Raw genomic sequence first — 23,048 nt, forward strand, 5'->3', positions numbered from 1 at the left:
CTCGGCTCATAGGTTTTAACACAAGATTATAATTCTAGCTCTTTCAGAGTGGTATCTCAATAATGACCCTGAAAGTTAAAGGTCTAATTTACTCTGAACAAAAAAATAACCCACAAATATGTTTTTACTGTATTTTTTCCCACATTTACCAATGTATTGATTCATATCATATATATTTTAATTAAAAAACAGATTATAACACCGTAAAACTAAAATTTAAACTCATTAGATAAACTAGACACCCCGACCAAATTGAGAACATAAAACAGAATCTAGATTGAATCCGGACTCGGGTTTTTGATTTTGTTGGCAAATTCTCCTTCTCAATTGGCTCATCTTCAAATCCAACCTCAATTTAAATACAAACAAAAACTTATGTGAAAATGCAAGAGGGAGGTGATTGGGATGCTTTTTGTTTGTGATATATATGGGAACCATTTTCAAAAGCTTATTTATAATTATTTAAATATTCCTAATATATTTTTTTCCACCTTTAATTTATTTGCGCGAATCAATAAATATTTATTAATCTTTTTTTAAAAAATGAAGCATTATTCTATTTCCAGAATTTATCCAATTTTTTAAATTTAAAACATTGACTTAAATAAAAGCAAGAATAAATAATAAATAATAAATATAATAGTTTAGGTTTAAATAATTGAGAATATATTATTCCAATGCTTTTTGTATACTCACAAAAGTAAGATTTATTTTTGCCCTTACTTTTATTATTGGAATATATTTAATTAAATTATTTAAATTAATTTTTTAAGAATCATTTATACTAATTATTGAATTAGCTAAATTAGTTATTAATTCTAAAAAATTATATAAGTAACGTCTATTTATTTATTTTTAAATATTTAATTAAAATTTAAAATTTAAAGGGTGAGAAAATAAAATAATTATAAAATTATCCGTAAATTTAGATGAGTTCAGTTTAATCCAATCTAAAAAAACCCATGAACCAATTCAATTTATAAAATATTTATTTATTTGAATCCGAACGGAACCCAACCTATACAGCTTAAGTTGAGTTGATCAAAATTTTCGAGTTATTAGGTGCTCAATCGTAATTAATATTTCCTGTACTAGAAAAAAAAAATATATATATATATATATATATATATATATATATTTTTGTTGATATTAATAGAAAAATATGTTACATAATCTAATAATCTAATTTAATGTATGAGCACATAACTAATTAACCTACCTCGTCTAATTATATAACAGGTAGTTATCATAAAACCGGTACATATCTATAGGTAGGCAGTCACCAAAAACTTAAACGATATTCAAAATGTCTTAATTTTATTTATATGACGTAACATTGAACGTCGCTTTATTTTGACAAATGTGGGATATATTTTTTCGGTAGTCGTGAAATATTATTTTTTTTTTCAAAAAAAAAATAATAATAATAATTGTTGTGGACAAAATTCCACTATTTAATTTCATTATCATCATAACATGAAAAATGAAGGTTTATTAATTAAAGGAAGAAAATAATAAAATTGAATGGTGTGGGATTGATGCAAGAGGGTGTGGGGACTTTTTATCTTCCAACTTGTGCTTTTTTAATTGGTGGGAATTTTTTTAAAAAAGAATATAGTGTGAATCCAAATATGTGATGGAATATTCTTTTTTAGCCATTATTTGCAAATCCTTATCTTTCTTAAAAGACATATATATATATATATATGAATAACCCTAGCGATTTTTTTGGAGAGATATATCTCGAGAAGTGACTGTGGACTGATGTATTAGGCTCGACCCTATCTTTTAGAGCATGCATTTCCATTCATAGCGTAATAGGTTTAATAAGCTACGTGTTTGATGTACTACCAAAAGTTTAATAATAATGTACTGCCAATTTGTCTAAAAAATATTTATAAATTTTCAAAAGTTTCAATAATACCCCCGGATGAAAACGGTTAGTACTTTGTTTTAAAAAAATTTTAAACTTTTAATAATGTTTCAAAAATTGATACCTTTCAATTTAAAAAAAAAAATATACATTTACTGTCGGTACTATATTTAAAAACAATCCACAAAATTTAAGAGCAGCACCGACACATTTCACCTTTATTAATTTAATAGGTGAGGCCTCGTACCAAAGGAAAGAGTATTATTTGATCATTCCCTAAATTAGTGGACGTGAAACTTTCATCATCTAACAAAAAGAATTCTGAAAAAAAAAACCTTCATAGTCGTTTTTCAATTTTAGAAAATTTATTTAAAAATCGATAAAGTAAAAATAATATATTTTAAAATTACTCAATCGAGAGTTGTTTGTTAGTTTATTTATATTATAAATAATATAAAATATAAATAATTTTATTCACATTATAAATAATATATTTAAAAATAGTATGTAAAATATATAAATAACGTGTTCAAATATATTATGAAATGTTGAGATATTTTTTTTTTTAATTTAAAAAGATAAGCTTATGAAATAAAAAAAGGAAAAGATATTTGTTGTTGTAAACAAATTAATAAAATAATATAAAAGAAATTAAATAAAATAAGGTTTAATTATAAAAGGAATTATTATTTAATAAAAATTAAATAAAATAATAAAATAATATAAAAGAAACTAAAATATAATAATCCTTAATAATAAGAAATGTGCCATAAATTTCTTTGTTTGGTTTGGATTAACCTAAAGTATTGTCGGGTTGAGTTGGTTTGAATTCTCGAGTTCAATGTATACCCTTAATCGTTTGAGTCTCAACACAGTTCATCCAATGATAAATCTAATTTAAATAATTGATTTTAAATCATAAGTTTCGAACTGTCTTATCATTAGTTGACTTCTTGTCATAGTCAACCAACAATCGTCACATAAGCTATTCTTACCACTAATAAGCTTTAAATTTGGTCTCGATTAATAATCATTTAAATAATAGAGGTGTTAAAAAATCTGATGATCCGAAAAATCTAATCAACCCAAATTTATTGTTAATTTTAAAATATATACTTCTCCTACGATACAATTATATATTATTTTTATTTAAATTCATAATAATTTTATTAATTATTTATTCTCCGTTTAACTATTTACGAACGAAAATTAAAAACAATAATTTGAATTTAACAACGTGATGAACCTAATAAAAAAAATTAAAATTACTTTGGGTTAAATTTAATATTTTATAGGTTGAAAAATTTTACAACTCGAACAAACATCCTGATCTAAACTCAACCCACGAACACCGTACTAAATAGCTTGGAATGTCAAACCATCTTTATTACAACGTTAATTCATAAAAAAAATTTACAACCTGAACAATTAGATTAATCTAAGAAAAATAATTAACTCGAAAATAATAACATCACATGCATGCACATGTTAAAAGATAAATTAACAATTTATTTTGTACTTAAATAAAAATGTGCAATTATGTTAATATTTATTTATATTACGCACGTGCTTAATATTAATAACATTATATGTCTTTTTTAATTCAAATTATATGTATATTAAAATATTTGAACGGCTTTAACTAATTTATGGACAAATTAAAAAAGTATTAAATATAAAAAAAAAAAAAAAAAAACAATAATATTCTATCCAAAATTAACTCTATTATTTCATCCTTGATGATTAAATAATTACAAAAATAAAATAATAATAATAAATAAATGAGCTATCAATAATCATTTTTAAAAAGTTAACTAATTAAAAAGTTTACTCAATTAATTTTCATTTATTATCAATAATCATTTTACTATAAATAGACAAATTATATTATTGTATCATTTTTCGTTTGTTTTATACCGTTAATTACATCTTGTACCTTAAATACAATTGATTTTCTAATGAACAATTTGTTTATGATCAAATTATAAATTAAATCATTTTGAAAGGATAAGCCCTCATTGTTTAACTCCTGAAATCGGTATTTTTTATATAGGAATAAGTAAATTTCGTCATGTGAACCTTATATTCCTAACTCCATGATATGAACAAAGATATCTCAATCATGTAATATAAAATTTAAAGATGTGGCGAAGAAAATGTTAGTTCAAATGTTTATAAGATGTTGCAATTCATGTCACGATAAAGAATAATCAAACTTCATTTATTTTTAGATGGTTACAAAATTTGGGTGACTAAATTTCTTTGCAATTCTATGTAGTTTAGAGCTTAACTTGATCAATTTTGTCTGTGGAGTGATTCGAATTTCAAACAAATATTTTTGTCTTGAGATATTCGATTAACAAGGTAATTTGAATCTTACTTTTTCGATTCTCTCGGGCCTGTTTTTGACATTATTGAGGGCGTTTGAGGTTGGTAAGGCTGATGTTTACTCAAATTAATTATTGTTGAGCTAAAAAATTCGGAATAATCAATATGTTTGGTTAAACTAAGTTTAATAATTTGTCCTTAGGGAGTGATATGGACATGTATAGGTTTAAATTGAACGATTGAAGGACAGTCTTGGAACAGCTATAAAATAGTTAGAGGCTCTGATCAAGGCCACGGTAAGTGACTTTAATGTTTGATGGTTGGAATAATTGTATGATGTATGGCGACCCATGACCGTGGGCCTTTCATGCGTCATAATGTTATGTTATGTGATGACCTGTGATGCCATGTTATGTGTGTATGTGATGTTCTATTATGTCATGATATGTATGGTACGAAATGCTAGGTTGTGATACAAAATGCTAGGTATGTAATGTCATGTTACGTTATAGATTATACTATACTGTGATGATGCAAGATGAAAGTCCTGATGAGTACTAGGCATACATGACTCATATTTGTACCATGATTTTATTATATACTATGATTTTAAATCATGAGAACCTCATGTATTTATGCATGTCGTGTGCATTGAGATACTTCCATGTTATGCTATGTTAGCATGGACACATACCTTTTCGATATTGGCCTTTCCTTCCATGGTGTCCAGCTATGCATTTCGCCTAGGGCCTTCCCTTCCATGGTGTCCAGCATTAGACGACGTGCAAGCTACCCACGTGGTCAACTTACCCACGTGGTCTAAACGTTATTATCCATGTCTAGACGACGTGCAAGCTAGTGCCACAAGTTTAAAAGTTTGAAAACCAAATTTATTATTAACTTACAATATCACGTAGCATAACTCAACTAGTTAAGACATTATGTCAGTTGATGCATTTTTGTCGAATTCCAAAAGGGATTTCGAGTGTACATACCCTTCCAAAAACCATTAATTCCCTAACATCATCTATCTCTTTCCATTCTTCCTCCTAACAACGTTGAAAAAACAATTTCCTCCCAAAAAAACGAATAGAATTTATGATCAAGCCCATAGCGCGAGCAACGACATCAATCCCGCACCGAGAAAGAGCGTACAATACGAAACAATTTGGAGTCGAAAATTGCAGCTCATTCTCTTGCTAAGAAAGTCAGCAGCGATCAAATCAACCAAAGCCATATACACCAGAATCCCAGCTGATAGAGAGTCCAAAATGCCTTCGGCAACCAACGCTCCGGTACTGTTCGGGTTGTAGGTGGAGGAGATCGCCGCGCCGATGGCAATCCCAACGGGCGTGGTGGCGGCGAAAAACACAGCCATGAGGGAGGTTGAGAGGGTGTTGAACTGAGCCTGAGAGATGCAGCCACCAAGAGCAAAGCCTTCAAAGAATTGATGGAACGAGAGAGCTGCAATTAAGGGTCTTATGGTGCATGGGCTGTGGGACACTCCCAGAGACAGCCCAATTATCACTGAATGCGACACTATTCCAAGCTCCAAAATCTGTCCCATAGAATAATGACGTCAATATTCGGGAATTTTCATTAATCGAGAAGATAAATGGATTACCTGGGAAACAACGACATGTCGTACACCGCTTTCGTCATCGTCGCCGTCGAGCCCATGAGAATGACCATGGCCATGATCATGGAGTGTCACGTGCCCATCACATGCATCCTTCCCCTGCGGATGACTGTGACGGTGTTGCGCGGCGTGTGCATGCATTCCGACGATGTGCATCCCGCCGCCATCCTCTTCGCCGAACACTTTCACGTTCGAATCGGCGGCCGGGAGAATCCCAGCCTCCAACCCGGAATCCAAACCCGACCCGACCCGATTCGTTTCTTCTTTCAATCGAATCTGCCCCTGTTTCCTCTCGTAATACTGAGTTCCAACGAAATCGACGAGGAGCGTCAAAAGCGACGCCATCATCGCGAAGAATCCAGAGAAGGGGAATTTCGACCATGGAAATTCCGGCAAGCACGGATCGGAGAGAGCTTTCGCTCCATCAGGAAGCATATGAACAAACGCCGTCGCAAGAATCACGCCGGCAGCAAACGCCTTAGTCGCTACAAAGAGATTGCCATCCGTTTTGAGAAACCGGCGATGTCTGCCGAATAACGGAATGGCAATTCCCAAAACTCCGGATATGAGAATCGAGGCAATGGCGATTAATTTGAAATTAAGCGCTGCCGAATCATCTCTACAGAGTTCTAACTCAGATACACTACAGGATGAATTACCCATTGATTCGGATACAGTCCGTACAATGGACTCTGTTTGATTACAAATGGAGAACGAAAATTCCTCAGATTAGAAATCAAATACACAAACCTAATCTAACTAAAACCTAGAAACGAAGAATCAATAAATTAATCCATGAATAACAAGAATACAGAAACTCCAAGAAATTAGGAATCCACAGATTTCTGAAACAGACTCAGTTCAATCGAAAGCGGAATAGACGAATCAAGGCGAAAACAAACGAGAATGGAGAAATTACCAGAGAGAAGTCGGGTTTGATCTTGGAAACCTTCAAACCAGAGCATCTGCCACAAATCCTGAAGAACAGAAAACATATAAACGAGGAGAAATCAGAGAAACAAAAGAGGGAAGAATGGGGAGGGATTGGAACCTCGAAGAACAGCATGAGAATAGATTAAGATGGTGAAAAGAGAAGGCGCCGGAAATGGAATGAGGATGGAAGGAGGATTGTTTTGAAGAGTTTATAAGAGAGAAGCGGCAGCGAGCGATCGGAGAAGGAGGAGAAGAGAGAAAGAAGGTGGGAGATGGGGGAGAAGGGAAGAGAGAAGAGTGTCGACATAATGGAATGAAATGGAGGGCAGACGCAGAGGCATGAGCCTACAGTTATGACTTCTTGCTTAACAATGAGGCCGATAGTGTCGACACTCTTAACGCCCTCCTTTTGCATTTTTATTTCATTCCTTTTTTGCCCTTCATCTCTCTCTTTTTCTTTTTTAAATAAATTTATTTATTTATTTTTAATTCATTTCTCTCTCTCTTCCCTAACAAATTTTTAAATTATTATTTTTGGACCTTCTAATGTGAGCCTATTGTCGGTCACAAGTTACCTCGTATGATATGAGTAAGATTTGGATTATGATCGAATATAGTAAAGCAAGAATATTTGTTTGAGACTCGAATCACTCCACAAGTAAGACCGATCATGTCTAACTACACTTGTTTGAGATTCGAATCATTTCACAAACAAGATTGATTATGTCTAAATGATTCTGCAACCTAAACTACGTAAAATTGCAAATAAACTTAGTCATTGGCTAAAAAAGAGCGTACATGCTTATTTTACTACATTTTTCAAGTCTTTTTTTACAAAGTTAACACAACTGTCACGGTTCTCCATTTTTTACCGTGCGGCGTCGTGATTTTGACACGCTCACGACCAGTCTTAAGGGGAATTAAGCCCCATTTTCACCCCGACTTTGTGGCTTCGTCGGACCTTAGGCGAGGTTTGTCTTCGCCAATCGAACATCGCTTGTGTGGAATCCAAGCTTGTTCAACCACACACGCCGCTTGCGCGTGTATGTTCAATCGTTTGCGACACATCCGACTTGCCTCTACTCAGGGCCAAGGTCTCTCAATGCAACGTCAGATCTTGTGTGGTCAGACTTTATATAGCCTCAAAATGAAACTCTTTAGTCATTTCAAGAGTTTGTAACATTCATACTTTATGTCTATAATTAGACACTATGTATACTTTATGACTATAATTAGCGGCTAGATAAATGTAACTTAAAAGTTAATAAAAATCTTGAAATGAATGAATGAAATACATTAATTCTAAATTGTAATCCACCCAAAATTAACATGAACTCCAGTCTTTTACATGAATGGAAATATTTTTGATAATTTTAACAGCATTTTCTTCCCAACCTCAAATTTCAAATATATATTTTTAAAATTATATATGGTAAATAAAATAATTAAAATTATTATTAAAAATTAAAGAGTTAGTTAGGCATGAATAAATTCCGACGTTGGTAGAGTTTAATGTCATTAAATTTTTTAGGAATAAAAAAAAAAAATAAAAAAACTTGGAGATACTATATGAAGCGTAAGAGTATTTTTAATTTCTTTTTTTTTAATAGTTGAAAAGTGTTAATAAAACTTTTTATTATAAACAGAAGGATCGTTCTCCTGTTTGGTCATCGCAGCATTATGATAATCATAATGATCGTTTTCCTGCCTCGTAACGTATGCGTCTATACTATTGTGAAGGGTAAGGGGTATCCCCCAATGCATGAGGTCCCAACATTTTTCCATTTTCGTTATCATTTAATACAACCGCTAGCTAGCGTTCCGTACATATCATATCGTTTTTCATACCATTTCACACATCGTTTATCATATCATTTATCATATCTTTCATGCATACGTCGGGGTTGTATTTCATGCTAGTTCGTCGTTTTGCATGTCAATCATATCATATCATTCAAATTACATAAATATATAATATCATAACATTTTATGCTTCAAGACATAACAATTTTCATCATATACATATCATATCATAACATATGGCATCACAATATATCATATCATAAACATGTCAATTTATCACATATCTCGTACCATAACATGTTTCATATCATATCACAACATATATATATATATATTTCCGTCATTCACATGTCATATCATAATCATATCATAACGTAAATATTTCGTGGTCATATCATTCCCTAACTTATCATAGTATTAACGTTCTTATACCTATCACAGTCATATATTACATAAACATACTTTAGTCGTATTGTTACAGGAATGTATCCTAATGCTATCGTTCTATCAATCTATCATAATAATATCCCTTTCTACTCATAACCTAACCATATTCTTTTATTAATCAATCGTGACCATATCTCTTTAATCAATCTCTCATATCTATAGCACTTCGATACGTAACCTAACCTTAACGTTTCATGAACATATCTTACTCCAATCATTACATTACGTTTAGTGCATCCTTCTCGTATCCTATCTCAAACATATCATTGAACACATTGTACCGTAAGTGTTATCGTACAATTCACATATTGTAACATATACATATCATATCATAAGCATATCGATCCATAAACAATTCACACATATCAATATATATGACACGTGTAGAACCACGGGACACGTGTCAACATCAAATATAATCATGTCAATAGTAAGACCACTTACCTTATTAGCTTAGGCTAGTGTCACTAATTTAACCAAATTAATATCATTTAATAAAACAAAGGAAGATGTAACATACCCCTCTTCAAATATCTCCTCCTAGCTTGAAACTAAATATGCTTGAACCTTTTGTTTTGTTTTTTTAGGAAAGAAAGAATTCTGATAGGGATAAATCTGCTGTTAAACCTTTTGTTTTGTTTTTATAGGAAAGAAGGAATACTGTTTAAAAGAGAGTAAAACGACCGAAATCCCAGGAGCAGCTGGCCCAGGGGTTACCCGCGATTGGTAATGGCATGTGACGCAGGTGTTGAACGATCTACTCTATACAGGTATGGGCTTACAGGCCTCATCTCTATCAGCCTGGCTTGCGAGGCGTTCCCGTACGTGCGGGTCTCCCCGCGTAGGAGGCATGCCCAAAGGGCCTCGCGACAGGAGTGGGGGACGACCCTACGCGCACGGTAAATCTGCTGTTGTTTTTACAGGATAAAGAATTACTGATCAAACAAGGATAAAGAATTACTGATCTATTGGCAGATTTATGGAGGGATGGGGTTACCATTTTTTTTAATTATTATTATTATTATTTTTGGGTTGTTACATCTTTATTATATGACGAGTTAGTTTATTTGATTGGACAATAATAATACGTATTTCTTTTAACTAAGTACATTAGTGATTAGGTCAACCAAGAAATCCACTCAGCCTCGTTATCCATTTATGAAACAAACACGCTACGACATGAAGCCTTCAAATTTAATCGAAATTGATGAGTTCATCCTTTATTTTCCAAAACAAAATCAATGGGTTCGTGAGATGGAATTACGTAGATTAGATAAGAAGGATCAAAATCCAGAACCAATCAGAGCCGTCGGTTTCTCTGACCATTCCATCAAGTTCAATCTTCGGCACCCATTTCAAATACCCTCGTTTGAAATCCGAGATGATTTGAGAATAAATTATTTGTTCTTATTTTTTTTCTTTCATTCCTCTTGTTGGAAGAATCCATAAATTCGGTAATCTTTGATTTCTGGTTCATCGTGTAATCGATCGAGGAAGAGGGGTTTTGAGGAATGCGTGTAGAGGATGACGATGATCTTGAAACGAGGGATTCAAGATCGCTTCCGATTTCACCGCCGGCGTACAATTGGCTGACGAATTTCCATCGCGATTTGTTGGCTGGGGCAGTCATGGGCGGAGTAGTGCACACAATCGTTGCCCCAATTGAGAGGACCAAGCTTCTATTACAGACTCAAGAGAGCAATCTGGCCATTGTTGGGGCTGGGCGAAGGAGATTCAAGGGTATGTTCGATTGTATTCTTCGCACCGTTAGGGAAGAAGGTATTCTTTCTTTGTGGAGAGGCAATGGAAGTAGTGTTCTTCGTTATTACCCTTCAGTTGCCCTAAATTTTTCTCTCAAGGTATCTCCAAATTTGTTCTTGTTTTCTGATTTGTTTGATATTAGTTCATACTTACACAACTTGTTCTTCCTGAATCTATGCTGAATGTGAAGGGGAATTGATTGGTTTACTTTTTCTTGTGTTCTTGTTCTTGATAGAGTTTTAAGAATTATGATGCATTTAATGTTTTCGTTTTCATGGCTGAACTGGAATATGATGAATCAGTAGAAACTAGAAGTTGTAGAACAGATAGGCTCTGAGAACAGCCAGAAGCTACAAATGTTAATGCATTGTCAAAGTCTAGTTGTTATGCCTGTTGATGATAGTGTTCGGAACCACGAACCTCCACAATGGTATGATGCTATCCGCTTTGAGTATAAGCTCTCATGATTTTGCTTTTGGTTTACCCAAAAGGCCTTATACCAATGGAGATGTATTCCTTACTTATAAACCCATGATTAACCCAGCCGATGTGTTACTCCTCTCGAGCGAAGTACACTATAGAGCCTCCCCTAAGGCTTATGGAGTCTTTGAACAACCTCCCCTTAATTGAGGCTCGACTCCTTCTCTGGAGCGCTTGAGTCACTCTTGACTACCTTCGAGGCTCACAACTTTGTTTGACATTTGAGGATTCTATTGACAGGGCTAAGTTAAAGACATGGCTCTGATACTATGTTAGGAACTACGAACCTCCACAATGGTATGATATTGTCCACTTTGAGCATAAGCTCTTGTAGGTTTGCTTTTGGTTTCCCCAAAGGGCTTCATTCTAATGGAGATGTATTCCTTACTTATAAACCCATGATTAACCCAGCTGATGTGGTACTCCTCTCGAGCAAAGTACACTATAGAGCCTCCCCTAAGGCCTATGGAGTCCTTGAACAGCCTCCCCTTAATTGAGGCTCGACTCCTTCTCTGGAGCCCTTGAACAAAGTACACCTTTCGTTCGACACTTGAGGCACTCTTGACTACCTTTGAGGCTCACAACTTCTTTGTTTGACATTTGAGGATTCTATTGACAAGGCTAAGTTAAAGACATGGCTTTGAGACTATGTTAGGAACTACGAACCTCCACAATGGTATGATATTGTCCACTTTGAGCATAAGCTCTTGTAGCTTTGCTTTTGGTTTCCCCAAAGGGCTTCATTCTAATGGAGATGTATTCCTTACTTATAAACCCATGATTAACCCAGTCGATGTGGTACTCCTCTCGAGCAAAGTACACTATAGAGCCTCCCCTAAGGCCTATGGAATCCTTGAACAGCCTCCCCTTAATTGAGGCTCGACTCCTTCTCTGGAGCCCTTGAACAAAGTACACCTTTCGTTCGACACTTGAGTCACTCTTGACTACCTTTGAGGCTCACAACTTCTTTGTTTGACATTTGAGGAGTCTATTGACAGGGCTAAGTTAAAGACATGGCTTTGAGACTATGTTAGGAACTACGAACCTCCACAATGGTATGATATTGTCCACTTTGAGCATAAGCTCTTGTAGCTTTGCTTTTGGTTTCCCCAAAGGGCTTCATTCCAATGGAGATGTATTCCTTACTTATAAACCCATGATTAACCCAGTCGATGTGGTACTCCCCTCGAGCAAATTACACTATAGAGCTTCCCCTAAGGCCTATGGAGTCCTTGAACAAATTACACTATAGAGCAAATTCTCTGGAGCTTGTACACCTTTCGTTCGACGCTTGAGTCACTCTTGACTACCTTCGAGGCTCACAACTTCTTTGTTTGACATTTGAGGATTCTATTGACATGGCTAAGTTAAGGGCATGACTTTGATACCCTGTTAGGAACTACGAACCTCTACAATGGTATGATATTGTCCACTTTGAGGATAAGCTCTTGTAGCTTTGCTTTTGGTTTCCCCAAAGGACTTCATTTCAATGGAGATGTATTCCTTACTTATAAACCCATGATCAACCCTTTAATTAGTCGATGTAGGACTCCTCTCCCAACTATCCTCAATAGATAGGAGATTGGAAATCAACGTGCTGATGATTATATTACATCAAGCTATCAGTTGATTCATTGCCATTTAACTGAGATGTATCTTAAGATTTTAGTTCTAACCTCCTTTGATAAGTCTAAGCGTTGCAAGAAATCGCTCGGTGTGGAAAATGAGCAAACCATAAAGATTGTGCTCGAGGTTTTCTTGCGTTCTGTTCGTAAAACGGACATCTCTTGCACGTGTACTATATATTTGTGTTGTAAGCTTTTCTGGTAGGCATTCTGCGTTATTTATACTCGTTTTCATTTAAGAACTCGTTCGATGTTGTTGCACGTGCTGGTATCTGAACGTTCTGTATTTCAAACAGCTTTTCTGGTGAATTCTTGAAGTGGGTTTATGGTTTCTGAATGTTGTTTCCTTGCACAGGATCTATATAAAGCAATGTTAAGGAATGGATTTGTAGATGGTCATTTTCTTTCTGGTTCATCAGCCAATTTTATTGCTGGGGCAGCTGCTGGTTGTTCGACGTTAGTTTTGATATACCCTTTAGATATCGCGCACACTCGTCTCGCTGCCGATATCGGAAGAACTGATGTCCGACAGTTTCGAGGCATCTGCCATTTCCTTGGTACCATATACAAAAAGGATGGGATTCAAGGGATTTACAGGGGACTTCCAGCCTCTCTACAAGGAATGGTCGTGCACCGAGGCCTTTATTTTGGCGGTTTCGACACGATGAAAGAGATTTTGGTCGAACAGTCCAAATCAGAGTTGGCACTATGGAAGCGTTGGGGGGTCGCTCAAGTGGTCACAACGTCTGCTGGATTGTTATCGTATCCGTTCGATACAGTTCGAAGGCGGATGATGATGCAATCCGGGTTGGATAAGCCAATGTACAACAGCACTCTGGACTGCTGGAAGAAGATCTATCGATTGGAGGGGGTTAGCTCGTTCTATCGAGGCGCTGTGTCGAACATGTTCAGGAGTACAGGTTCTGCAGCGATCCTAGTTTTGTACGACGAGGTGAAGAAATTCATGAAATGGGGTGGGTTGTAGTATGTTATAGTCTTTAGAAATTAGCAAAATTCTTGTAGAGTGAGTTCGGGAACGAGCTTACGCTCGATATCGTCGTGTAGAGTGTTCCTAAGCCATTCATTCGCCTCGTTGTGTCTCGAGCCAATCGCACGAACGAGGATAACACAAGATCAACAAGAGAAAAACAGTAATACAAGAAGAGATTCTGATATAGAAGGAAAGCAACTTGGTTTCCTGTTTCATCTCCGAGATTTTTTCTTGTATGTTCTTTGAATAATGCTTTACTGACAAAACAATTATGTTAGAACAGATCAGGCCGAGCACTGGGAGAGCTCTTTATTCTTCTTCCTTTACACAGAAAAAGCAGTAAAGTTGCAGTTTTTACTGTTGATTTTTTTATTAAAAAAACAAAATTAAATATTCTATTGTTACTTTGGTTCATGATTATCGGTAAGATTAGGGTGTTCATATGACGTGAGAACGTGGCTAATCCAAACTACCCAAACCATAAGGACGAGCTAATTCAAACTACCCAAGTCATAAGGGCTTGTGTTCATATGACGTGAGAACGTGGCTAATCCCAAAGTTAGGCTGTTGAATTAATTTTTGAGATTTTTTTAACGTGAGTTGAGTCAACTTTTTTATGTCAAAGATAACCCGACAATCCATCCCAAATCATTCTGGTTGCTCGAGTCACCGTCATCAACCCAACTAACCTGAATGAAAACTGTCGGAGATGACTCGATGGCGGTGGGATGGACGTCGATGGTGGTGAGAAGAGTCTTAATATGTTAAACGTTATGGTTCATGTTTCCCAAGAAATTATCTATTGAACTCTAATTAGAATAGAACTGAAAACATGTCATTAGTATGATCAATAGCATGTTATAGGAACCATATTATCATGATTTGAGTATGGAAATGGTTGATTTTTTGTATGTAAGAGCAAGTTAAACACTATGATGCACGTTTTTCAAGGAAGACATGAGTTGAGCTCCGATTTGAGCGAAACTGAAGTCATGACTAGGTATCCATATTTAGGTCGCTACACTATGTCTCTATTGTACATGTATATGATTTTAGCGGTTATACAGGAACGATTAAGGATTCGCCAACTAGCCCTTAATCATAAACCTAACTCAATTGTGACCTTAATCATAAACCTAACTCAATTGTGAGTGGTCCAGATAATTATAGAACTGGCTTATGATATCTTATATTTGTACTATATGGAGATAATTAAGGAATTTTCAAGTTAGCTTTCCTTTAGTGAACCTGTCACAAGCGCCAAGGGTTCCCAATTGTACCTTTGAGTTAGTCGATCTTGAGACTCTTGATTATTGGTCATGCATGTGAGTTAATGGTTATATGGAGACGATTAGGGGTTTACTGACTAACCCTTAATCATAAACCTAACTCGGGTTTGGTTAACCAGTTGGGGTCCACAATTGTACCTTATGGTTGACCTTGAGACTTTTGATTATTGTTCATGCATGTGATTTAGCGGTTACATGGGGATGATTAGGTGTTTACCAACTAACCCTTAATCGTAAACCTAACTCGATTGTCAAAGGTTCGAGTAACTATAAAACTGGCCTATGATGCCTTATGTTGTATGATTGTATTATGTGCGGACTACTAAGAAGTTTGTCATTAGTTTTCTTTGAACCTGTCATGAGTGACATGAGTTTCGGCTCTAAAATTGTAAACCTGTCATGATCCTAGCTCGACCAACCTATCCAATAAAAATACTGGAAATAATCTTGGAGTAGGGTTTCGACCCTAAAATCAAGTAAAGTATAAGCATGGTTTCGGGTTTAGGGTTTAGGGTTTTCGAAAAGAAAAAAAAAAGAGCAAATTTTTTATTGGAACACGTGGCAATAATCTTGGATTTTGATATTTTATTAAAAAAGCAAAAATATCTTTCAAGATGGTTTCGGCGCTGGAACAAACGAGAAGTTTCTAGAAGCAAGTGAATTGAGATATTTGTGATTCGGACACGTGGCAAAAGAAGCTTCGAACGAATCCTCTACCCGCAGTCCTAGAACCTTCCATGCCGACGCCATTAATATTCAGTTTCCTCCTTCCATTAACATTCAAAACACTAAGCTCCGGAAACTCCATCCTTCTTCAAATTACCACATTGATTAACCTCCCGGTCTCCGATTAAACTACTTCCGATCAAAGCAATGGATGAACTCGAAGCGAAGGCGAAGCCGGACGGCGTACCGGCGTCTTCTTCCTCTACTTCTCCTTCGTCTTTGAGAACTGCTCCCCGGCCGATTGAAGGTCTACACGATGTCGGACCGCCTCCATTTCTGTCGAAGACCTTTGATATGGTGGAAGATCCTTTGACGGACTCCATTGTTTCGTGGAGTAAAGCTCGTAATAGCTTCATCGTTTGGGACTATCTCAAATTGTCCACTACCTTGCTTCCTCGATACTTTAAACACTCTAATTTCTCTAGTTTCATTCGTCAGCTCAATACTTATGTAAGTTCTCTGTAAAATCAATTTCAATTTCGGTTCTGTTAGAGTTCGAATTCGGAAACTGCTTTGTTTGGAACTGTTGATCTTTTCGTTCGTGGAAAATACAATCTAGGATCATCGTCTTTGTTTGGATGAAATTGTTTGAAATCTTGATGATCTGGTCTCGTTGATGTTGTAATTCTTCAACGTAGGGTTTTCGAATAGTCGATCCCGATCGTTAGGATCGTCTTTCTTTCTATCTTCTTTGTTTGGATGAAATTGTTTGAAATCTTGATTACCTGATCTCGATAATGCTGTAATTCTTCAATGTAGGGTTTTCGAAAAGTCGATCCCGATCGTTGGGAGTTTGCGAATGAGGGATTTCTTGGAGGACAGCGGAATCTATTAAAAACGATTAAGAGGAGGAGGCATTCGTCCCAAAGCTCTCAACAACAAGGAGGAACATGTGTGGAATTAGGGCAATTTGGATTGGAAGGCGAACTTGAGAGGCTGAGAAGGGACAGAAGCTCGTTAATTGTGGAATTAGTAAGATTGAGGCAACAACATCAAAGTTCAAGAGAGCAAGTAATGGCCATGGAGGATAGGCTACAGAAAGCAGAAAGTAAACAGAAGCAGATCATGACATTCCTCAGCAAAGCCCTAAAGAATCCGTCCTTCATTCAGAAATTAATCCATAGTAATCAGATAAGAGAACTGACAAGCGTTGGAATCGGTCGAAAGCGAAGACTAACTGCTAGCTCAAGTCTAGAGAATCTCCAGGATGAGACCATACTAGCAGCTGTTAAACAAGAACAGCTAGAAACTCCGGAGCCTGATATGGAATCGCTGTTAACAGCCAATTTTGAAGATGAGTCAAGCAGTGAGATCAAGGATGTTGGTCACTCAATTCATGAGGAAATATTGGATGAACTTTGGAATGAAGATCTTATGGCTGAAAATCCAGAGGAGGAAGGCGTAATGGTTGGTGATCAATCAGAAATCGATGTGGAAGTGGAGGATTTGATTGATGAACCTCCTGATTGGACCGAGGACTTGGAGGAACTCGTTGATCAAATGGGGTTTCTTCAGCCCAAGCCGTAGATATAGCAATGTAGATAGTGAAATCAATGATTTGATCCTCTTTGGTGTGGTATAGGTTTGAGGATGGTGGAGGTCGCAAAGGAGCCATTGATTGTTCTTGTTTCGCTTATATTTTTTTTAAGAATCATTGGCTTATGGTTACTCTTTTCCTTCGTTGTTTTATTTGCAGGCATGTGCAGAAAAGGACCTGCGAGATTATTCAGTCATTTGCTGATTTCTTTACCACTAAGAGTAACTATCCCATTGATTAACTGAGAATCAATTATTTCTTTTCATGTAAATTGTAGGAGTCTGCTGAAAAATTCAACCATTTTCTTACCTCAAATTCGTTTAGGTTCTTGCCAATTCTTGTGGAAGATAGTTCCTGTTGTCATAATTTAGAAAATATGGGTTCTGATAGAATCTATTTTTGATCTTGAAAAGCCTTTGATCCATGATTGAACTTAATAATATTAACCAACTTCAGTTATCATAGATGTTCTTGAATTCTTTGACAATCGTTTAAGCTATCATTTATGAATTCAATTGCCTTATTGATACCCTTTTCTGACAGAAGAAGGAAGAATCACATGTTTATATTCTCAAGTGGAAGAAAGAAAATCTACATAGAGAACAAAGATGTACTTTCAAGTCATTACAGGCAGAAAGAACAAAGATGAGTTATCATTTACATGAAATGCTCAGCCAAATAAGAGTGTTTGTTGTGGGGCTGCAGAGGCAGGAGCCTGAACCTTAGATGGTGGCTGTCACAGGCACCCTTGGGCTCGGGATCCCCATGTATGAGAGCCTGGGAGACATCCTAATCTTCGGGCTAGGCCGAGGCGAAGGTATCGGAACAGAGCTGCCGAAAAAACCCGGTGTGGGTCTTGGTGACAAGTTCACTTGCTCAAGTGCTCGTGCTTGCAACTCTGCTGGGTACTCCTTCACACATCCAATTCTGGGGCCAACTCCACTGCTCCATCTGCACAGCAAGCGCTTTGGTACATCTATCAAGGGTGCCTCTATTCTGCTACCTGGGTTCTCTTGCTGCTCAAGTGTGCTAACCAACTTGACTGGTATTTCCAAATCGACATCCTCTACAACCATGTCTTCTGACGATGTTGCTGTTGATGTTTCTTTGACCACGTCTTTGTCTGAGTAGCTGTCGTCATCTACTGAACACCTCTGTGTAATTATGAAGAAATTGTTAGAAATCACGACTCTCTACAATGATATGATATTGTCCACTTTAAGCATAAACTGTCGTGGTTTTGCTATATATTCTTTACTTGGAAACCCATGATCATTCCCTAAATTAAAATTATTCGATGTTGGACTAAGTCGAATTGATTCTTCGATAGGATTGATTGATCAAGGGTGTCTATACAAAGCCCTTCTCTTCTTCACCGGCAATGCACTCAAAGATTTGAATGGGACTTGATTGATAAAGAATGCATTTTGGGGTTAGAAGAAGTTAGACGGACCAACTAAAAGGAAATGCCACGCTCCGGGTGTCACGAGATATGGGGCGTTCTAATCGAAGGGTCATACTTCTCGGCCCTATTACGATAAGGCGAAGTCGAGTCTATTTCTCTTTCGTTATTCAAACAAAATCACAAAGAAAAAGAAAATAGATTTGATACCTTGTCTAGAACTCATGTTTGAAAGAAATGGAGCGAAGATGCAAGACCATAAAGTAAAGGACAGAAGCAGATGCAAACATACCGAGTTCAAGAGTGAAAGAAGGCAGAGGCAATGGAATTGCAAGACCGGAAAGTAAAGGACAGAAGATGAACCTATTTACCTATCTCGTGAAATAAGGAAAAGGTTCAGTAGTGATTGAGAATGCAAAGAGAGTCAAGTCAATGAATTAGTTTACCGAGTCTTTGAGTTCAAGAAGGTGTAGGAGAAAGAATCTTGTTCCCGAATTCTTGGTTTCGGCTTTCAAAGCAGCTAACCCCTGAAATAAGGCAAGGGCACATAGGTTCCCCAGAGAATGAATCTTGTCTTTCTCATATTTATGATTGAGAATTGTAAAGGAATATCTTTCTTCTTCTTCTACTAGCTTGACCTTGTTCAAGAGTGAAAGAAAAGAGAGTGTTTTACCTCATCGGGAATATCGGTTCCCCGGGGAATGAATCATGTCTGAGTCTTCTTCCTTCTTTCTCCCTATTTTTAGGGAGAAAATCGATGCTTTACCCTATTTTGAGGGAGAAAATCGATGCTTTACCCTACAACAATTCTCTCCTCGAACAAAGTAACACAGTGAAGCCTTCCCTGAGGCCTATGGAACCCTGAAACAACCTCTCTCTAATTGAGGCTCGACTCCCCTAGAATCATCGAACAAAATACACCCTTATTTGACACTTGAATCACTTCAACTTCTCTGTTCGACATTCGGGGATTCTATTGACATGTCTAATTTTAGGGCAGAACTCTAATACCGTGTTAGAAACTACCACTCTTCATAATGGTATGATATCCATTTTGAGCATAAACTCTCATGGACTTCTCCAATAAGTCTCATTCCTATGGAGATGTATTCTTTACTCATAAACCCCGATGATTCCCTAAGGAAAATAGTTTTAAGTAATATGCAAGGCTGAAGAAGAAGCAGATACAGCAAGTGGCTATGTACCTTAACGTTGGTCAAGTCTACCGAGTGTTCTTCAAGGAAACTGATGAACTCTTTGAAATTGTTCTCTGTTGGAAGATAATGTCCACTGTATGGCCATATAGCCTAAAGAAGATTCAAATAGAGACATCACCCATTGAAAATGAGATAATCCAGAACAATATTCAAGCATTGCAGTACACACCTTGAGAACCCCCTCGACGGCGACCAATCGCCCGGCCGCTGTTATAGCCCCTCCAGACAGGAAGCTGGAGTGCTGGAAACGGCCTTTCTTCTTCAGCCCCACATACAAATCTCTAGTGGTACTGAGTACAAAAATCAACTTGGAATCTTCAACTGTGTTGATGGGCACTCTGCTTTGCTTGTAAATAAGCTTTCCATCCTCCACAACCACCAGGTACTCCTCCCTCTCTTTCTGCAACATAAATTAACAGAAAAATACTTGCTTAATGCTTGCAATGGAATGGAAACTGCTACATTATCAGGCCAGTGAGGGTGGGACTTACTGGTCCAAGATACTGTATGCATTGCTTGTATAGAACTGATCTACGGCACTTCTCAAGATTTACCTTTTTCCCATCACCAATATCTAACCTTTTAAAAGACACATCTAAGGATTAGAATGAGGAGGATTTAGTCATGTAATGATGCCTGTAGTTGATAGGCAAATTACCAGTAAAAGAAAGGTTGTGTGCTCTTGCTGTCAAACCAAACATCGTAGTAAAAATGCAAGTTGTGTCCATAGCGGTGCCGGGGATCAATCTGCTCATAAGTTCAATAGAGCTATGTCAACATGCTGCTATCTAAGCTCTTTAAGTTTCAATCATGAACTTTGTCGAGTCAATGACCGTGTTGAGTTTGAGACGTTTGGTGATGGTATGAAGTTTTGTTACTGAGCATTGAATTTATATCTTGAAAAAACTGTTGAGGATTGGGAGGGAGTCCCACGTTAGCTAATTCAGGGAATGATCGTGGGTTATAAATAAGGAATACATCTCCATGGGTATGAGACTTCTCCATAGAATAAGGAATACATCTCCATAGAATCCTCAAGTGTTGAACAAAGAAATTACTAGCCTCGAAAGTGTAGTCAAAAGTGACTCATGTGTCGAACAAAGGGTGTACTTTGTTCGAGGGCTCCAAAGAAAAGAGTCGAACCTCGATTAAGTGGAGACTGTTCGAGGGCTACATAGTCCTCAAGGGAGGCTCTATGGTGTACTTTGTTCGAAGGGAGGATTGTTGGGAGGTAGTCCCACCTGGACTAATTTTGAGTTTATAAATAAGGAATACATCTCCATTGGTACGAGGTATTTTAGGAAAGCCCAAAGCAAAACCACGAGAGATTATGCTGGACAATATGTGGAGATCCATGATTTATCTAGAATGATTGGTATCTAAAAAGATGGTTTCTCTTGCAGATAACTCAAATACCACTCTCAGCCTCAGATGACAACGTGGAAGATTCAACAAAAAAAAACTCGGAATCACATGAACTTACTGCTTCAAGCCAGTGTTGTAGAGCTAGTTTTTGAGCATTCTCATCCTTGGATAAACCTTTCCCGACCTAGACAAGATAGAACATCATCAATGCCCTAATTCCCACCAAGAAACAAAGGCCACAATCATACCAAAAATCTACCTTTGCAGCTCGTGTCCTCGCCCGGGACCAGCGCGATGTAGCAGTTTGTGTCTTTTCGACATCGAAAAATGACACAGAGCTTACCTTGAGAGCTGCAAAGTCCAAAGCTTTCCACCTTCAAAGTTTAATGAACAGTGAGAAACATTTCTGTAAGCCAAAAACTGAAAAGAGAAATAGAATTGTTTCACACACCATAGCTCCTCAACCACTACTGCACAATCTGCCAGGTTCCTTCTGGTTCTGTAACTCTTATAGACCTTTTGTAGCTTAGTTGCTGCAGAATCCAGCTCACTGACTGGCTTAGTAATGGAAGAAGATATAACGACCGGCTTGGGAAGTGAAATTCTGGGTTTTCTCTGATTCTCTGGCTGTCGAATTTTTCTCCCAGATGAAGGGAAACTCCTCTGGTCAACGACCATATTGTTGAAGGAATTAGGAACTTGTTTTAGTTGCAGATTCTGTAATGTTGGTGGTTTTTCTGCTCTGATTCTGCTACCACTTCCTTCTTCATCCTTCAAGCTAGATTCCTTGACATTCATCTCTCCACCCTGCAAATATGGAGGCAAAAGGGTTTGATTTTGCTGGTTAAAACAGGAAACAAAAAACCCAGATGGATTTTAACCTTAAAATTCCCCAAAAGAATGAGTTTCTGACCTGAAATCCTCAAAAGGGTTTCGATGTTCTGTGTTGAGCTCCAATGGAAGATGAAGGAAGGAAGCCTTCTCTTGATGTATTTAATGGAAACCTTGAGGGTGTTCTTTAATGGCGCTGACGTTTTCTGGGTCAGTAGTCGCTGTCATCAAACTGGGGATCAAAAAGTCTTGCATTGATCTAATTTACAGGACGTTGGTTTAGAAAAAAGGTAAATTATCCCAAGTTGTTGATTTAATAATAATATCCGACAGGAAAGCCAGATATGGAAGGTTTGCAGTGCATGGCGGCGTCTGCTAGAGCTGCAGCTGCCAGCCATTGTTGAAGATGAAGGTCAGTTTTAAATTCTAAGCTGCCTGCTTCAGAAGGCAGTTGAGAGTCCATAAAATCATTTTCTTGTGGACTCACCTACCCAGAATATGTATGTTAATCACTGGCTGCCATTATTGAATTTGTTTTTTTGTTTTAAAAAAATTATGCTATGTTTCAATCTCTTATGTCTAATTGGATGGAAATTTTATTAAATATTTTGTGTTTTGTGTCCTGTAAATGGAAAATTATGAATTCAAATAAAAATAAAATTATTTCTTGGGTTTTTTAATCTATTTGGTGATAGGCTTAGAAATAAAATATACTTAAAATAGATTAGTTTAAAATAACATTTTTCAAGAAACATGGGAGACACTCTGATAGCAAATATTGTCCTTTTCGGCTTCTTTTTT

The 23,048-nt window shown here is 36.6% G+C and overlaps 4 protein-coding genes across 9 annotated transcripts; 2 read left to right on the forward strand and 2 right to left on the reverse strand.

The window, feature by feature from the left end:
- Positions 1–5,069: 5,069 nt before the first annotated feature.
- Positions 5,070–7,142, reverse strand: LOC111799189 (zinc transporter 4, chloroplastic). Of its 2 annotated transcripts, XM_023682624.2 has the most exons (4): positions 6,892–7,142; positions 6,760–6,817; positions 5,826–6,532; positions 5,070–5,759 (listed from the first exon to the last, which is right to left on the reverse strand). In XM_023682624.2, the coding sequence occupies exons 1-4, from the start codon at positions 6,904–6,906 to the stop codon at positions 5,304–5,306; spliced, it is 1,236 nt and encodes a 411-aa protein (XP_023538392.2). In that variant the 5' UTR covers positions 6,907–7,142; the 3' UTR covers positions 5,070–5,303. The 2 variants fall into 2 exon arrangements, with proteins under 2 accessions (XP_023538392.2, XP_086981275.1); XM_087125149.1 differs by having other exon boundaries at positions 6,760–6,900.
- Positions 7,143–10,221: 3,079 nt separating this feature from the next.
- LOC111798128 (ADP/ATP translocase At5g56450) lies at positions 10,222–14,244 on the forward strand. Its single transcript, XM_023681106.2, has 2 exons — positions 10,222–10,882; positions 13,245–14,244. The coding sequence occupies exons 1-2, from the start codon at positions 10,535–10,537 to the stop codon at positions 13,872–13,874; spliced, it is 978 nt and encodes a 325-aa protein (XP_023536874.1). The 5' UTR covers positions 10,222–10,534; the 3' UTR covers positions 13,875–14,244.
- A 1,681-nt stretch (positions 14,245–15,925) lies between these two features.
- On the forward strand, positions 15,926–22,851 carry LOC111798410 (heat shock factor protein HSF30-like). Of its 4 annotated transcripts, none has more exons than XM_023681533.2 (5): positions 15,926–16,345; positions 16,655–17,494; positions 17,592–17,653; positions 17,976–20,433; positions 21,455–22,851. In XM_023681533.2, the coding sequence occupies exons 1-2, from the start codon at positions 16,043–16,045 to the stop codon at positions 17,420–17,422; spliced, it is 1,071 nt and encodes a 356-aa protein (XP_023537301.2). In that variant the 5' UTR covers positions 15,926–16,042; the 3' UTR covers positions 17,423–17,494; positions 17,592–17,653; positions 17,976–20,433; positions 21,455–22,851. The 4 variants fall into 4 exon arrangements, with proteins under 4 accessions (XP_023537301.2, XP_023537302.2, XP_023537299.2 ...); XM_023681534.2 differs by having other exon boundaries at positions 17,979–20,433; XM_023681531.2 differs by having other exon boundaries at positions 16,655–17,653.
- On the reverse strand, positions 17,965–22,214 carry EDA39 (calmodulin-binding family protein). Of its 2 annotated transcripts, XM_023681528.2 has the most exons (8): positions 21,868–22,214; positions 21,676–21,790; positions 21,535–21,600; positions 20,710–20,798; positions 20,543–20,630; positions 20,221–20,451; positions 20,040–20,141; positions 17,965–18,586 (listed from the first exon to the last, which is right to left on the reverse strand). In XM_023681528.2, the coding sequence occupies exons 1-8, from the start codon at positions 22,212–22,214 to the stop codon at positions 18,155–18,157; spliced, it is 1,470 nt and encodes a 489-aa protein (XP_023537296.2). In that variant the 3' UTR covers positions 17,965–18,154. The 2 variants fall into 2 exon arrangements, with proteins under 2 accessions (XP_023537296.2, XP_086981264.1); XM_087125138.1 differs by lacking the exons at positions 20,543–20,630; positions 20,710–20,798.
- Positions 22,852–23,048: the final 197 nt, after the last annotated feature.

Source organism: Cucurbita pepo, chromosome 7 (assembly GCF_057944985.1).
Source record: "Cucurbita pepo subsp. pepo isolate OVF chromosome 7, ASM5794498v1, whole genome shotgun sequence".
Taxonomy (NCBI): domain Eukaryota; kingdom Viridiplantae; phylum Streptophyta; class Magnoliopsida; order Cucurbitales; family Cucurbitaceae; genus Cucurbita; species Cucurbita pepo.

What these genes read in the sequence shown, in the direction of transcription:
- LOC111799189 (XM_087125149.1), bottom strand. Translation starts at nt 6,835, where the DNA reads ATGTTTTCTGTTCTTCAGGATTTGTGGCAGATGCTCTGGTTTGAAGGT. An exon ending in TCAAACCCGACTTCTCTCTG is followed by an intron (nt 6,533 to 6,759) that starts GTAATTTCTCCA and finishes GTAATCAAACAG; the next exon opens with AGTCCATTGTACGGACTGTA. An exon ending in GACATGTCGTTGTTTCCCAG is followed by an intron (nt 5,760 to 5,825) that starts GTAATCCATTTA and finishes TCTATGGGACAG; the next exon opens with ATTTTGGAGCTTGGAATAGT.
- EDA39 (XM_023681528.2), bottom strand. Translation starts at nt 22,214, where the DNA reads ATGAATGTCAAGGAATCTAGCTTGAAGGATGAAGAAGGAAGTGGTAGC. An exon ending in TACAACACTGGCTTGAAGCA is followed by an intron (nt 20,799 to 21,534) that starts GTAAGTTCATGT and finishes ACTTATGAGCAG; the next exon opens with ATTGATCCCCGGCACCGCTA. An exon ending in ACACAACCTTTCTTTTACTG is followed by an intron (nt 20,631 to 20,709) that starts GTAATTTGCCTA and finishes GTCTTTTAAAAG; the next exon opens with GTTAGATATTGGTGATGGGA.
- LOC111798128 (XM_023681106.2), top strand. Translation starts at nt 10,535, where the DNA reads ATGCGTGTAGAGGATGACGATGATCTTGAAACGAGGGATTCAAGATCG. An exon ending in CCCTAAATTTTTCTCTCAAG is followed by an intron (nt 10,883 to 13,244) that starts GTATCTCCAAAT and finishes TTCCTTGCACAG; the next exon opens with GATCTATATAAAGCAATGTT.
- LOC111798410 (XM_023681531.2), top strand. Translation starts at nt 16,043, where the DNA reads ATGGATGAACTCGAAGCGAAGGCGAAGCCGGACGGCGTACCGGCGTCT. An exon ending in TTCGTCAGCTCAATACTTAT is followed by an intron (nt 16,346 to 16,654) that starts GTAAGTTCTCTG and finishes TCTTCAATGTAG; the next exon opens with GGTTTTCGAAAAGTCGATCC.